General features: G+C 44.2%; 1 protein-coding gene across 2 annotated transcripts in view; it reads left to right on the top strand.

Annotated features, from left to right (window-relative positions):
• Nucleotides 1–2126: 2126 nt before the first annotated feature.
• Nucleotides 2127–17286, top strand: part of LOC114655295 (CASP8 and FADD-like apoptosis regulator) — a 42505-nt gene continuing 27345 nt past the window's right edge. For both annotated transcript variants that reach the window (XR_007935532.1, XM_028806185.2), the window contains exons 1-3: nucleotides 2127–2224; nucleotides 12860–13268; nucleotides 15953–16058. Coding sequence is in view for 1 of the 2 variants with exons in the window: in XM_028806185.2 (XP_028662018.2) it covers nucleotides 12973–13268; nucleotides 15953–16058 (402 nt within the window). In the remaining variant the exon portion in view is untranslated. The remainder of the gene's footprint in view (nucleotides 2225–12859; nucleotides 13269–15952; nucleotides 16059–17286) is intronic.

Genomic DNA, 17286 nt, shown 5'->3' with positions numbered 1-17286 from the left:
TAGATGTGAAAGGCTCTATATGATTGATAGATAGATAGATAGATGTGAAAGGCACTATATGATAGATAGACAGATAGAAGTGAAAGGCTCTATATGATAGATAGATAGATAGATAGAAGTGAAAGGCACTATATGATAGATAGATAGATGTGAAAGGCTCTATATGATTGATAGATAGACAGATAGAAGTGAAAGGCACTATATGATAGATAGACAGATAGAAGTGAAAGGCACTATATGATAGATAGATAGATATGAAAGGCACTATATGATAGATAGATAGAAGTGAAAGGCACTATATGATAGATAGACAGATAGAAGTGAAAGGTACTATATGATAGATAGATAGATAGATGTGAAAGGCACTATATGATAGACAGATAGAAGTGAAAGGCTCTATATGATAGATAGATAGATAGATAGAAGTGAAAGGCACTATATGATAGATAGATAGATGTGAAAGGCTCTATATGATTGATAGATAGACAGATAGAAGTGAAAGGCACTATATGATAGATAGACAGATAGAAGTGAAAGGCACTATATGATAGATAGATGTGAAAGGCTCTATATGATTGATAGATAGATAGATAGATGTGAAAGGCTCTATATGATAGATAGAAGTGAAAGGCACTATATGATAGATAGATAGATAGATAGATAGATAGATAGATAGATAGATAACTTAATTAATCCCAAGGGGAAATTCACAATGTGGAGTTGGCCAAAAGTTATGGAAAAAAGCAAAGGCCACCGTCTACCAAAAGTAAAACTAAAATAAAGAAATTGTGATATATGGCCGATGGTACGGTGGCGCAGTGGGTAGCGCTGCTGCCTCGCAGTAAGGAGACCCGGCTGGGTTCGCTTCCCGGGTCCTCCCTGCGTGGAGTTTGCATGTTCTCCCCGTGTCTGCGTGGGTTTCCTCCCACAATCCAAAGACATGCAGGTTAGGTGCATTGGCGGTCCTAAATTGTCCCTGGTGTGTGTGCCCTGCAGTGGGCTGGTGCCCTGCCCGGGGTTTGTTTCCTGCCTTGCGCCCTGTGCTGGCTGGGATTGGCTCCAGCAGACCCGCGTGACCCTGTGTTAGATTACAGCGGGTTGGACACTGACTGACTGACTGACAATAAGGAGACACAAAACGAGCCGCCACATAACCAGCTCACCTGTGCCCGTCACACAATATCCTGTAGTTAGGATATAGCGGGTTGGATAATGGATGGATGATGTATAGCTGCAGAAAGGAGGAAAAACTAGTAAGGGAGCTACATGGAAGACAAATAAAAGACCATCTGAAGGCTTCTTATAGGTGGCAAAAGGTGACGTCCTGTTTTGTGATGAGAAGGAAAAGATGGAGAAAGAAAACAAAAAAGAAAGAAAAGTAACCCACCACCAAGTTATGATAGAAAAAGTTGTAATGTCCAACATTCTTCTATTTTATCACGATAAAAATAATGTAGTAAGGAATTTTAGATAAATCATGGACCATGGCATGTCATTTTCTAACCCACCAAGGTCATGCAGTAACTGGAGTCCACTCAACTGGCAAAGGGGCACAAGGCAGGAGCAAACCCTGGACAGGGCATCAGTCAGTCCATCACAGAGCAAACACAATCCACCTCATGGGACAATGGAGACACCTAGAAGAAACCCACAGAGAGAACATGCAAACTCCATGCAGGAATGAACTGACAAGTGAACCCTGGTCTCCTGACTGCCACCATCACACCCCAATGAACTCTCTTTCTTGCACACAAGTACGTATGTTTAAAAAGCTCAATTTCACATCAAATCGAGTCCAGCAGCATGTCATCTGTGGGTTTTTTCTCGTGGTGGTGAGTCCAACGCTCCCAGGATTTCAAAGGAATTCTAATGAGCTCACAAAAACATTTGAGTGCTAGAGGCGCGCTGCTGGGCCGTTATTGAAAGGCGCTATATAAAACCAAGTTCTCGTTCACACGCAGACGACCACCACGAAGCCCCGAGGGAAGCAGGCTGCCACAAAGCGCACCTAATCTCCATCATCATCATCATCATCCTCCTCGCTCGGTGCCATCGCCCGCTGCGCTTCTTACGTTTGACCGGAAAGCCCGCGCGCGCCGAAGGCCCTCACGAGACGGGCGCCGCCAACGTGACTCGACGTCGCGCCCGGCCCACAATCCACCGCGCCGGGGACTTTCCCACCGTAGCCCTCGAAGCCCTGGACCGTCGAGCGCTGTCATTTCTCGTAAGTTGCACGTTGTTCTTTACTTTTGCACTGCTGATTGTCGCGCAGCTCCCTAAAAACAGACACCCGTCTGCGGGAACGTTATGGTCCACGAGAAGGAGCGGCGCGTGGGCGGGGAAACGGGCGGACGGATGGGCAGCTGTGAACCAGTCGACGACGTCTTTGGGTTTTTGGAGGATGAGCGGCCGATGGCTGGCACGCTGCCCGGTCCGTACGGCTCTTTCTGTGGTGCTTTAGCACCCTTACGGGGGCGGTGAGTCGACTGGTTGCCGTCCCCAGGATCGCCGTGTATAACCGCAAACTCGACATTCCCGTATCGGCCAAATCAAAATAAATGAAGTGCAGTGACGAAGTAAATATCTAGTGAGGTGTCACCTGCTCGGTCAAACTGGGGGAGCGGGCGCTGCGACGAACTCATACAGGTGGGGTCCGGTAGGCGGGCAAAGAGGAGGAGCCCCACCACCTCGGTGAAACTCGCCAACTCAACTCTGCCGGCCGGCCGGTCACTTTCGATAGCAGAACCGGAGTTTTATTATATTTGCCAGCGCTGACCAACACACTGCCGGGGGGCTTGTGGTAGAAGTGCGAGGTGTGCATCTGTGGTTACATTCGTGCACATCACATCCGGGTGACGTGACAACAACTCGGCGAATTCGGGGATCAAACGAATGGCTTGAAGCGGACGAGCTGATAGGCCGCCTGGAGCAGCCAATCAGCCGTTAGCACAATCGCTGACATCATAATTGTGTTCAAAGGCCATCATCGCGTTACAGCGCGTAGTCCGTCAACAAATCTTTATGTATAAAAGACCGGCGTGGGCTGAGCGTCCTGATGATCAGGGAGAGAGTTTTACACTTTGGATGATTTTGTAGTTTTGACAGGTGCAGGTGTTTTATTTTAAATTAAAAGAGCTCCTCAGGGGTGGCAAAGAGCAGTTCTTCTGGATTGAGTTTTATCTAAAGTTCAATTGAGTTACGCCGCTCTTCATGTAATCAATGTTAATGACAAGAAATGTAGTAACTATTATAGCAGTTCAGGAGCTTTGGGTAAGTGGGGGTGGGGGGGTTAAACTTGACTTAATATGTGGATTGTCTCACGTTGTCCCAACCAGAGATAAATGAAATCTACCATCCTTGCATGTTCTAATTACGTGTCTCCCTTATGTCCTGCTTTGTTGCCAACTGGGATTCCGAGCTGTTTCGTTGTGTAGTGGGTACAGCAGAGGGCTGTGCCAGTGCAGTTCACCCCAAAGTGACCTGACCTTGTGACCAATCTGAAAAGAAAGAAGAGAAAACCCTAAATCATCAACTGCATTTTACAGCTGCGCCCACTCACAAGTATTTTGCTTAGAGGTTGCTGCTCTGTTGTTTGTATGTTTTATAAACTTATACAGACCTCTGAAAGAATTAATTTTATTTTGATACTCAAAGTAGTGACTTACTATGTAAGAAACGGCACCTGGATGTACTGGGACGCATCATCAGTGATGTATCCTGAGTCATCGGGCGTTTCGGGTCTCACAACATCATACACCCTCGCTCAGGCGACCCAGCTGGGTTTGATCGATCCCCAACTTGCATCCCAGTAGCGATCCACGGATCAGCCCTCTTTATCCAAAGCCACCTTGAGACTATCTCTGCGGCTTCACTTGCAGATTTATTGGCCCTCTTTTTGGCCGCTCCTGTTATGCCCAGCCGTGTGAGGACTCTGCATATCCTCTGCAGCCAACTTCTGTGGGCTCATAGCGTACCCTCCAGCCTCTGTCCCTGCACTCCTCCACCAGCTCCTGGTACTTGGCGCTTTTTCCTCGTTAGTTTCCTCGATACGCTCTTCCCAGGGCATTGTCAGTTCCAGCATGATCAGCTGTTTTGAGGCCTCCGAGGTAATGATCATGTCTGGCCAGCTGGCCAGAGTGATGTTGTTAGGATTTGCTGCGGGAACATCAGCTGCTTTCACAAGTCAGCCTGCAGGCCTGTTATTACTGCCATCTTTGCCTGGGATTGCTCTCCGGCTTTAACGAAGGTAACTGCCTTCTTTGAGCCATGGAGGAGTTTGCTTGTGGTGTTGGCTGAAGCCAAGCTTTCCACAACTACCTTGAGCACCTTGTCACAGTGCCACCAGTAGGGGCCATCTGCCACAGCCTTAGACAAAGTGGACAGGAGGGTGTCTCGCTCTTTCCCCAGACTTGGAGGTTTGCTGGGCTTAGCAGGGCATCGTAGACCACCTGTACCAGGAACCGGACACGAAGGAAATCTCCCGGCATGATGTCCAACCTGGTGATCCGTTGCTGGAGAGTACTCTCCCACCTTGTCCACGCACCCTGTTGCCGGATTCCTACTGCCCTGCTCACTCTCTCTTCCTCCACCCCTGCCTCGGACCTCTTCCAGGAGTAGATGGATTCTCTCCTTGCCCTGGGCCTTGCCGACCCGGGTCTTTGAGAAGTAGCCCAGACCTGCTCTACCTGGTGCCCACCAGAGCCTTCTGTCTCAGGCGTGACTCTGCCACCTCCACAGCCTTTCTCCACCATCCATTTTCTGCCTGTCCTCACCTCAACGTCAGCTGCTGACACCTTAAAATCCTTGGAGTCCCTGTACTGTGGGGCTTCTCTGGTGTGTTTAAGAAAACTCTAAAGTTACCTTAGCTCTTGGGAAAATATCAGATTAGCAAACCCAGAGCCAAAAACACAACACCTGACCTTAGTTTGTTCTCTCGTGACGTGGAATCCCTCATCTATGTCCTTTAAAAATGTTTGGGCCAATTAACAGAAAAACTACAAAAGCATATTCTGTATTTAAAATCATTGTTGAAAAATTCTGTACTGAATTTGTAATAGTGTTATTTTTATTGTATCCATAATATCTATGTATCCCCTGTTTAAAGGGAATTGTTTCTTTTTTTTTGATAATTGTTGTTAGTTCTCGTTGTTGTAAGTGTACAGCGTTTTAGTTCTTATAGTAGAACATTAGAAACAAGCTGGCCATTCAGCCCAACAAAGCTCACCAATCCTGTCTGCTTGTCCTGTCCAAAATAACATCACTTTAAATAAGAAGAAGAAAAAGAATTGTCCTTTGTTTTTAATAATTCTGGTGTGTGTTCAGCTGCAATGGTAGCATTGCTGGGGTCCTCACTGTGTCGAGTTTACAGAGAACTTTGAATAGGGAGAAAAGCACCATATAAATGTAAAGAAATATTATTATCATATTGTGTGTGTATAAATTTATTTATCTATTAATGTGTTTATGTATTTAAAGAGCTTCTGTACATAGCCACACTTCTCCTTGGTTACAAATACAGTTCTATCTATCTATTATATTGTGTCTTTCAGATCTATCTATCTATCTATCTATCTATCTATCTATCTATCTATCTATCTATCTATCTATCTATCTATCTATCTATCATATAGCACCTTTCATATCTATCTATCTATCTATCTATCTATCTATCTATCTATCTATCTATCTATCTATCTATCTATCTATCATATAGCACCTTTCATATCTATCTATCTATCTATCTATCTATCTATCTATCTATCTATCTATCTATCTATCTATCTATCTATCTATCATATAGCACCTTTCATATCTATCTATTTCAGTGTTGAAAGTCCTCAAGTACACATATCTGTACTTTTTTTTTTGGTAAAGAAAGACTTCCTCATATTTGTGCGAAATTTCCCCTTTCCCCATGTTCTTGATGAACTCTTTTTAAAGTCATCGTCTCAATCCACTGGACTCATTCCCTTCATCATTTTAAACACTCAGTAAGTCAGGTCTCTGTAAAGGCTCAGCTCTTGTAATCTTTCCTCATAACTCGTCCCCTGTAGCCCTGAATCAGCCTGGTCGCTCTTCTCTGGACCTTCTCTAATGCTGCTGTGTCTTTATGGAGACCCAAACTGCACACAGGACTCCAGGTGAGGCCTCACCAGTGTGTTATAAAGCTTGAGCAGAACCTCCTGTGACTTGTACTCCACACGTCAAGGCGCTATATAAAGAGAAAAAAAAGGCCGTGTGCTCCGTGGTTACTCTCTCAGGTGGGCGTTAGCATATCGTAATCTCTTGGATTCAGCTGCTGTCCGGCTGGGTAGTGGCAGAGGCCGCCCATCAGAATATCTGTACACGCACAACCAATTTTCAGCTTCCTGAAAAGCATTCAAAGTCACACGTTTACAGTAACAGAGGACATTGCGAAGGGGGTGAATACTTTTTCACGGCACTGAGGCTCAGTGGCAGCCGGTCTTTACAGAAATGCAGCTGATTGGCTATTGAACCTTGAGAGTCCCAGGCAGTGGAGGAGAAGACTTACTATTAAAGATGAAGGCCCGGGCTTAGCCAGAGAGGACAAATCCAGAGATGAGTAAGAGGAGGCAGTTGGTCCAGCAGAGTGCACTGGTCAGTGTGTGGTCAGCAGTGTCGTTTTGAGAAATGTCACCTGGCATAAGTAAGAGCCGTGTCCGTGCCGCAGTGGGGATTGGGAAGATTCAAGGACAGCAATTAATGGACTGACGTGGAGGGCACTTGAGGGACTGTGACGTTAAAGGAAGATTAGAGATGGGAGGAGGAGTGGTGGGTTGAACTGATGGGGGAAAGTTAAACTCCTTTGGTCTGATGGAAGAAGGTAAAAAACACAACAAAATAAAGAGTTTGTTTTTATTATCCCAGCTGTCAGCAGAAGCCTCATTTAGTTGAAAATGATAGTAAATGAGAAGCAGGCATCTGACAGCATTTGATTACATCAGGGCCCGATTTTCACTTTCTAAAGAGAAGCAGATTCCCCTGTGAAACTACACAACGGTGGGCACTTCATTGTGTGTGTTTCATAAAGAATGATCATCACAAGGACCACCTCATCCGTGCTATCAGGTGCATATATTACATTTTTTTCACCGTTGGAATCACTGAATAGAGTAGACGTCAATACTAAAGGCCCTACCATACCATATCATTTTTATTTGTTAAGCGCTTAAAAACACAGCATTACAACTGACCAGAGCGCTGTACAGTTAAAACAAGCAAGACTAAAAGCAAAATATTTAAAACAAACATTAAGAGAGAATTAAAACAGACACAGTAAAAACAGGTCAGGGGACCCAATAAAACAGAGAAATAACAAAAAGCAAAAGGAAATAAGACAGGTTAAGAATTAAAAGCCAATGTGAAGAAGTGCGTTTTTAGGTGTGATTTGAATATGGCGACTGAAGCGGCTTGCCTAACCACTAAAGGTAAGGAGTTCCAGAGCTTGGGTGCACAGACGGAAAAAGCCCTTTCACCACGAGCTTTAAAATGTGCCTTGGGAACGGTTAGGAGCAGCTGATCTGCGGATCTAAGAACACGAGGGGGATTGTGACGATGGAGCAAGATACTCAAGTAGTCAGGGGCTAGACCATTTAGTGCCTTATAGGTTAAGAGCAGTATCTTAAAATCAATTCTGAATCTAACCGGCAGCCAGTGTAGGGTTTTTAAAATTGGTGTAATGTGTTGGCTTCTGCTGCTTCCAGTTAATAGCCTTGCAGCCGCATTTTGAACCAATTGGAGTCTAGAAAGAGTGGCTTTACTAATACCATATAGGCAGGAATTAGAATAGTCGAGCCGGGACGTAATGAATGCATGGATTACTGATTCCAGGAGGTGGTGAGACAGAATTGGTTTGAGTTTGGCAATCCGCCTGAGATGGAAAAAGCAGGATTTTACTGTGCTGTTGACTTGAGCATCCATTTTCAGGACCCTATCGCAATACACAATTTTTCCAGTGATTTTCAGTCGCAGACTTTATTTACATGATTGTGCTGCCTACCTGTGACTGCCAGTCTTGTAGTTTAACATCCCCAGCAGTCCCGCCCAACCGGCCCGCCACTCGCCTTGACACAATCAAACAATACAATACAATACAATACAGTTTATTTTTGTAGAGCCCAAAATCACACAAGAAGTGCTGCAATGGGCTTTAACAGACCCTGCCTCTTGACAGCCCCCCAGTCTTGACTCTCGAAGAAGACAAGAAAATCTTTGTAGGGAAAAAAAATGGACGAAACCTCAGGAAAGGCAGTTTCAAGGTAGGCTGGGTGTGCAGTGGGTGTCAGAAAAGGGGGTCAATACAACACAATACACAGAACAGAACACAAGTCATCCTCAGTACAATGTGATGTGCAATAGAAATAGTACAAGTACAGAGCAGAATTCAACAGGAGATGATATCCCATAATAGGAATTGGATTTGTTTAGAGTCCTTTAGACCTCAGCCATCAAGCTGCTCCCCTAATTGGCCATTCTACAACTGAGTCAGTGCTGGTCCAGTCAATCCGATGTATGGACCCCTCTACCCGATGATTCCTGAGGTGACTTTACCTTAGGCAGGCAGAACAACTTGACCGGTTGGTCTGTGGCACCAAGTGCCATACTGGAGTACCGAGAAAAGAAATAGAACAGTTGAGGAGGGTTAGTAACAAATTCTAACTATCATGTTACTTCTGTTTTAGTGCTAATGACTAACAACAGAGCTGTGGTCTGTACAGTTAATCCGCAGCTCTAGTCAGGGTGTGCTAAACTGAAGTAGTGAGTCTTCAGCCGGGATTTAAAAGCTGAGACCGAAGGGGCATCTCTTATAGTAGCAGGCAGACCACTCCACAGTTTAGGGGGTCCTGTAACTAAAAGGTCGACCTCCCATTGTTATTTTATTAATCCTTGGAATCCTAAGCAGACCAACATCTTGAGATTTTAATGTGCGCTCTGGTTTGTAAGTCATGATAAGTTCAGACAAGTAAGTCGAACCTCGGCCATTTAATGCTTTATATGTTAAAAGGAGGATTTTGAAATCTGCCCTAAACTTAACCGGGAGCCAGTGAAAGGATTTAAGAACTGGAGTTATGTGTTCATATTTTCTTGTTCTCGTAATAATAATTCTTGCCACAGCATTTTAGATTAACAGGAAGCTGTATAAAGGACAATTTGAACATCCAGTAAACATTGAATTGCAGTAGTCAATCTTACAAGAAACAGGTCTGAGCTGTGGGGCAGCATTGTGTCTGCGAGAGCCGACAATCGCTGAGCACTCAGCGGGAAGTACAGAACCTGTCATGCAGCTACCTGGAATGTGAAACACGGGTGTTTTGCAAATAGATGACAGGTTAGTTTGTCTGTAGTCCTGTGTTTTAAGTACCACAACAGAATAGAAACAAAAAAACAAAAAGCCCTTGTTACAAGACGGTGTTGTCAGGGATTATTGTAAGAGACAAGACAAGATCAGCAGATAATAACGCAAGACGAGGATAATCGTTAGGGCCAGGCTACTGAAAGATCAAAAAACTGAAGTGAAACCTGGCACTGGCCGACCTGAATTGCAAACTAACCATCTCTTGAAGTGTTTTGAAGTTTGTCCACCTGCACGAAGTGCCATCACATTTACATAAACCGAATATTTTTGGTCTCTGGAGAAAATCTGGCTATTTATGGAACCTCTGCTAGTAAATAAATACATAAATAGATATATAAACGCACACACACTGTGATTTGAACACACACCAGAATGATTTAAAAGGGAAGAAAATTTAAAAAGAAAGAGAACTTCTGACTCGGCAGTGCCAGTGAGGCGCTATACTGGCGTATTGCTCTTGTGTTTCATGACCCACTTCTGCTGAACAATTCGTTGGCTGAAAGTGCTCAGTGTTGGTGTGTCACAGAGGGGCTGTGCAGCGTTGTTCATAGTGGCACTCAGTTTGGTTTTAATTCTCTATGACCTCCAGGGGGTCCAAAGTGTGCCCCACAACTGAGCCTGCCTTTTTAAATAGCGTGATGATTCGGTGGCCAAATCTTGAAGTGTTGTGAGCAGCCCACCACAACACAGCAGAGAAATTTGCCATCACAGAGTTTTAGTGTAACTGCTGCAAATGCACCAATTGCGATTACATGACACGTCCCCCATGTCACATAAACAAAAGAATGGAATGAAACCAAACAAAAAAAAGACAAAAATGATAAGAAACCTCCACTAATCAGTTTAGCATAAAAATAAAGCGAGCAAAGACACAAGACCCCTGTGTAGAAACGTGATTACTATGGGACTGAGACTGCGGCTGGACTCACTATCCACAGATGGCACTCGCACAGCTCTGACAAAAAGGAGGGCAAACTTGTGATATTTTTGTTATGATTGGTGTATTTGACTAATTTTGACATCTTTGTTTCTAAATATTTTCTCCTCAATTAATTTCATTTTAACCTTTATTTTTGTCTATCTACAGTACCTTCTTGAGAAACATCATCCAGCAAAGCCATTTTATATTGATTACGGGTGCAACCATTCTGTAACATTGCTGTTGGCCCTTGCCTAGGTCAGGGGTCGCCAGTTCCGGTCCTGGAGGACCACCGTGGCTGCAGGTTTTCATTGTAACCCTTTTATTAATGAGTGCCCTGTTTGTGCTGCTAATTGACTTCTTATGAATTCATTTTAATTGAATTGCTTTTTTAAGTTTTACTCCCCTGAATTTCTTCATCGTTCTGCTAAATTTTTTCAATTCTTTCCTTAAATGGCACCCAAACAGAAATGAATTGTGAAGTGAGGGTATCCAACAAAAGACCACCTAAGTGAGGGCCTCAGACTCCAACCAATTTCACTCCAACCAGTTGCTTAATGAGGCTCCGAGTCTTGTTGTTAATTAAACTCGTTCTTTAATTTCGTGGCTTGTTGCTGCTCTCGTGGTGCATTTGCAGACATTTCTGTAATTGTTGATTTTGTCTTTTCTGTTAAACTGTTTTGTGGACCTGAGCAGATCGACATTCCTGAGACCGTCGCCTTTCTTTATTTTCAGATATTGTATGATGGTCACCAGTTGTTTTGGCTCATTTTGTATCTCATTATTTTTTGGCTTCTAATAAAGGAAAAAGAAACAATTAAGTGGTTGAGTCTTCAAGAGCAAGTCAATTCATCCATCCATCCATTTTCCAACCCACTGAATCCGAACACAGGGTCACGGGGGTCTGCTGGAGCCAATCCCAGCCAACACAGGGCACAAGGCAAGAACCAATCTCGGGCAGGGTGCCAACCCACCGCAGGACACACACAAACACACCCACACACCAAGCACACACACGGGCCAATTTAGAATCGCCAATCCACCTAACCAGCATGTCTTTGGACTGTGGGAGGAAACCCACGCAGACACGGTGAGAACATGCAAACTCCACGCAGGGAGGACCTGGGAAGTGCGAGGCAGCAGCGCTACCCACTGCGCCACCGTGCCGCCCCAAGTCAATTTAAATCAGTTCAAATGAAGTTAATTAGCAAAACAGGTCACTCGTTAAGAAAAGGGTTGGAATGAAAACCTGCAGTCACTGCGGCCCTCCAGGACCGGAGTTGGTGACCCCTGGCCTAGGTGGTCTCTTCCGTAATTCCCCAGGAATGCTTGACACGTCACATCATCGGCATGACCATGTAAAGGTTGTCAAATGTGTTTCCAGGTTATCTGAGATTTGGAGATTAATAGCGTTTGGTCTGCGACTCTTTGGGTGTTCTCGGAGTTCTTGTGCAGTTTGGAACTGCGTTGTGAGCGATGCCACCGACCGTAGGCCATTTTTACTCGCTTCGGCACTTGGTGGCCCCGCTCTGTGAATTTTTTTTTGGTCTACCATTTCATGGCTGAGCTGTTGTTGCTCCTCAACACTTCCACTTCACAATAATGGCACTTGCAGTTGACCAGGGAAGACATGTGGCAGAGGTGGCATCTTATAACAGTGCCACGTTTCAGGTCACTGAGCTCTTCAGTTTGTCAGTGGAGATCACTTGGCTATGTGCTGATTTGACACGCCTGTTACAATGCAATTCATTTCTGTTTAGCCCAAAATCACCCAAGAAGTGCCGCAATGGGCTTTAACAGGCCCTGCCTTTGGACGGCTCCCCAGCTTTGACTCTCTAAGAAGACAAGAAAACCCTTGTAGAGAAAAAAAAATGAAAGAAACCTCAGGAAAGGCAATTCAAAGAGAGACCCCTTTACAGGTAGGCTGGACATGCAGTGGGTGTCAAAAAAAAGGGGGAGTCAATACAACACAATACACTGAACAGGACACAAGTCATCCTCGATACAATAGAATAGTGCAATAGGAATATTACAGGTACGGAGCAGAATGACATCCCATAATAGGATTCAGATTTGTTCAGAGTCCTGGAGACCTCGGCCATCAAGTTGCCTCCCCCTATTGGCCATTCCACAGCTAAGTCAGTGCTGGGCCAGCCAATCAGATGAAAGGACCTTTCTACCCGACGACTTCTGTGATCCTCCATCAGAGGTGACTTTTTCTTAGGCAGGCAGACAACTTGGCAGTAGGGCACTGGCACCAAGTGTCACATTTGGGTACAACAACTGCTAACACCTGAGCTCAGTCTTCTGGACGGGTGTCCACATACATTTGGCCATAAAGTGTATTCTGAATTCTGAATTTGCATTATAATTATCAATACTGAAAACCATTTCTCTTTTAAAGTGCAGAGCGGCTCTGGACTTTATGGCTGGGATTTCTCGTCTGCCTGTTAATAAGTCTGAATTTACTTCTGACCACCTGGTGACCTTTCAGCGCAGAATTTTCTTATCTGCATTAAAGGAAAAAAAAGAATGATTATATATGTATTTTGTTTTTTGGACAGGAAACAACCCCAAACATGGTGGATATTCCAAAGAGCTTGATGAAGATGTACAGTGTAACGGGGCAAATCATTGAACTATGTGGATAAAGAGAGTTTGGTAAAAAGAAGCCACAATGACAGACGGTCCCTCCGTGTCCGTGATCAGTCAGATTGCTGATGAACTAACCAGCGAGGAAAAGAAAGCCCTGCTGTACATGTGTGCCGATCTGAACCTGCAGGCTCCTGCGCAGGACGTCAAAGAAGTGTTAAAAATGGTGACAAACAGAAGTGACTTGGCAGGCCAGGCGGTCCTCCTGGAGCTCATTTACAGAATTAAGAGGTTTGACCTGCTAAAACGGTTACTGAGGTCGACTAAGACAGAAGTGGAAGGCTTCTTGGGATCAAAGCAGTCTGCTGTTTCTATGTACAGGTAAAAATCTGCGCTTCTCATCAGTGTGTGTGTCTGTCTAGGTCTGACTTCTCTCCGTCTAACTCTCAGGCTTAAGCTGTCTTGATTTTATATGGCCAGGCAACTTGTTGGTAAAGTGGGTAGCGAGAGGCGCTATATAAATAAAATGTATTATTATTATTATTACCAATAACGGTGCACTGCACGTTACACTTGACTTGAGCATTCCTAGTTTTCAGACTCTTTCTCTGTACGTTTATCATTCGTTTGCTCAGAGGTTGATGCGCTTACTGCTTCCTGAGCAGCTCTTCTTTTCTCCACCCTAGTGGCCCACTTCTTCTCTTCTTCCGTTGGCATCTTTTCACGTTAAAACTAATTAAGTCCGTGTTTGTGTTGCAATTATTTAGTAAGTTTTCCTTAATTTTTTAACTTAAGCTGGCACTTAAGTCTTCGATCTGCCTCAAGAATGATTTAAGGTATGAAGAGGTAGGAGAGGTGACGGCGATAGTGGGAGGAATGAGAACGGCGCCCGTACAAGTGCACCACACTGCTGGCCGCTGCCGAGAGATGATTCTACTATAAAATAAAATCAAAATAAAAAGAGGAATAACCTTGGAGATCAATCCTCACCCGAAAGCGGATAGTAGACGTCATGAAGTAGATGTGTACCAAATTTCAGGTCAATATGTCAAACAGTTTGCGAGCTACAGGTGATTGAAAATCGTGAACAGACAAACGGACAGCCACGGTAGCGTATTATATAAGAAGATGGATCCTGTATCTGGGGTTTTAATCCTACACCCCAACATTTGTCTCTGTGGGTTTTCATCTCACATCCCTAACGGCGTGCAGGTAGCATGAACTGAATGAGTGATTTGGGGTACGTGTCTGAGTGGGCCCTCCAATCGACTGGCACACAGTCCAGGGCTGCTTCCTGACACGATGCTGCATGAGATGAAGGTTCCATTAAAACCAAGAGGAGATATCACAAGACACGTCACAGAGCAGCACAACAAAGAAGGATGAAGAAGAAGAAGATGAGTAGCAGTTAATTAACAGCCATTTATTCTTCTGGTGTTTGTTAGTTTTTACATTCTGTGTCTGTTATTATATCGTTTTTATCGTTATATGCCAGCATCACTCGATAGAACACGCTCAACAATGCATTCTAAACACTTCCATTAACACTATATGGTGCATGTTGTACTTTTCTTCATAATCTTCAAATCCCCCAAGTTTGCTTTATTCCCACCCACGGAGCTATAGAGACCTGAGTAAATGCTTAATACCGTTGCCATGACGGGGTGGGTGTGCGTGGTCTGTGACGATGTTGAGTTAGGTGGTCCTTGTCAAAGTAACGCCCACATGAATGCACTGACCAAGGGTTTCCTAGCACAACATTATCTCCCTCCACCAGCTTGTCTTGTTCCACAATGCATCCTGGTGCCAACTGTTCCCCAGGTAAACAATGCACACATACCCGGCGGTCCACATGATGCAACAAAAAAACCAGATGACCTTCTTCCATTGATCAAGATGACAACAACAACAGTATTTATTTCTAGAGCACATTTTCATACAGGTGATGGAGCTCAAAGTGCTTTACAGGATGAAGATGATTAGGCAATACTAATTAGCATAGAATTAACGTTAGATCTGATGGCCAGGGAGGACAGAAAAAACAAACCAAAAACTCCAGACAGCTGGAGAAAAAAACAAAACCTGCAGGGGGTCCGAGGCCACGAGACCACTCAGCCCCCTCTAACATCAATGATCTCAATTAGTCCTCATGGTTTTCAGGTTCCACGTGGAAGAACTTGATTATGACGGTCATGTGGACCTCTGGCCTTCAATCCATCAATGGAGGGACAGCATGGTGCCCTGATTAAGAGGTGGTGGTGCAGATCAACACCAGAGAAAGTCGGGTTTAGTATGGATTGTGGAGCCACCAGGAATGATAAGGATAATTGAATGCATATACAGAATATCAGGATTAAACTAAAATGAAGCTGTGAGAAAGCCATGTTAAAATGAATTGTTTTTAGCAGTGTAACTGTAACGACCATTGTAGGCACTTTCGACGGAGGACAGGGTGAGCCTGGCAGTCCCATACGCAGCAGGGTTTGATTTACTTGATGTTGTGACACTGTACTCCTGTAACCAGCGCAGTAACGATGTGTGATGTGTGCCACAGTAGCCCATACCAGACAGGTAACCTTTGATGAGTTTTGACTGTCCAACACCCTGTTGGCAGTTTGTGATTCTTACCCCCTCAGGCAGGTACCATGACACTCCATGCGCTTTGCCGTTTCAGGAATGCTCTAACCCCGTTGCCTGGACATAACGACTTGGGCCTTATCAAAATCACTCCGGTCTTTCTACCTGCCTTCAAGTACCCAATGTCTCCTTACTATCTAATATATCCCAGACCATGACCGTTGACATCCTTCACTTTATATGCGAGTGCTCAGAATGTTTTGGCCAAGCAGTGTGTACAGTATGTGTGTGTATGGTGCATGCTTCTTCTATTTGTGTGTGTTTGAGTGTCTTTGTTCCTATTGTTTGTCTCCTCAGAACAGCAGAACTGAATACTTACTGCACCTGACAATAACCTGGAACTTGAATTTTTGAGTGTGTTGGGGGTCACGGTGGTCACTTTAACAGTCAAAAGTGTATAAACCCTTTTCTGTATTGTGTGTACACAGGGTCTTGATGGCGGATATCAGTGAAGAGCTTGACAGAGGTGACTTACAATCGCTCATATTCCTGCTGACGGACTCCCTGCCACGAGGACGGCTGAGTCAAATTAAGGTGGGCCCATCTCATATGGAAAAGTTAAACGATGGTTTGCAAGCCAATCGTTTTTGGTGTTCAACTTGCATTCGTCAACCATTTTTATTCGAGGCTGTATAATTTGAAAGTTGTTTCAAAAGAAGAATCTGCACAAACTGTTTCTTGGTTGATTTCTACTGCTGTTTAATTTTATTCTTACTGTTTTATTAAACTGTGCACATAGCATTAGTCTACATTGGTCCAGATGAAAAAAAAAGAACAGCTAAAGCAGTCAGATTACCATATATACTCAAGGAAAAGTTCTCCCACGGATAAGTCGGGACTTGAGTTGACCATATAATTTCCGGAATTTTATAATGTCGGTCATAAAGAAAACTCACACTATTGGTCCAAGAGATTATGATATGCCAACGCCCACCTGTGAGCATAAGTGTGGGTGAAAAAATCTGAACTCCACGTGCAGGTGTTTGAGTGAGATACACAGTTTGCACACAAGTATTACTTTTTGATATTTTTTGACCATTTCACTGACTTTAAACAAATGAAAAGTACACATTTTAGTTCTTAATTCTAATAAAAGTTCAAAATAAATGAATCTTCAAAAACATTTATATGGAAATAAGCCATGTTTCTCAGCCACTGGGCCGCCAGTGGTTCGTGGTTCACTATTGTTTATAACGATAGTTGGTTGCTGTGGGTTGTAAAGTGCGTCATGGTGGGTCATCGCTCCGATGAATGCACTCGACTCCCATCCCTGCTCTGACAAACGCGCTTGACTCACTAACAGGAGACTCCAAACTCAACCACACTCAATTCACCGATGAGGAACACCTCAGACGATCTACGCTCGATTTACTAAGGTGGATCTATGCAATGCTGCAGGTCTTTGGTGAATGTGGGAATTATTTTTAAAAACCTTCCCCTTTGCCTTGAAGTCTGGGACTGCAAAGGATTTCTGCCTCCTCCTCTCATTTCAAATCTGCAGCTACGCTGACCCTCTGAACTGTCAGCCAGCTGAGGTTTAGTTGAACTGCTGGTACAATACAATACAATACAGTTTATTTTTGTATAGCCCAAAATCACACAAGAAGTGCCGCAATGGGCTTTAACAGGCCCTGCCTCTTGACTGCCCCCCAGCCTTGACTCTCTAAGAAGACCAGGAAATACTCCCAAAAAAACCTTATAGAGAAAAATGGAAGAAACCTCGGGAAAGGCAGTTCAGAGAGAGACCCCTTTCCAGGTATGT

Source organism: Erpetoichthys calabaricus, chromosome 8, assembly GCF_900747795.2.
Source record: "Erpetoichthys calabaricus chromosome 8, fErpCal1.3, whole genome shotgun sequence".
Taxonomy (NCBI): Eukaryota; Metazoa; Chordata; class Cladistia; order Polypteriformes; family Polypteridae; genus Erpetoichthys; species Erpetoichthys calabaricus.
Note: the sequence above shows the minus strand (reverse complement) of the source record. Positions and strands in the feature narration are given on the sequence as shown.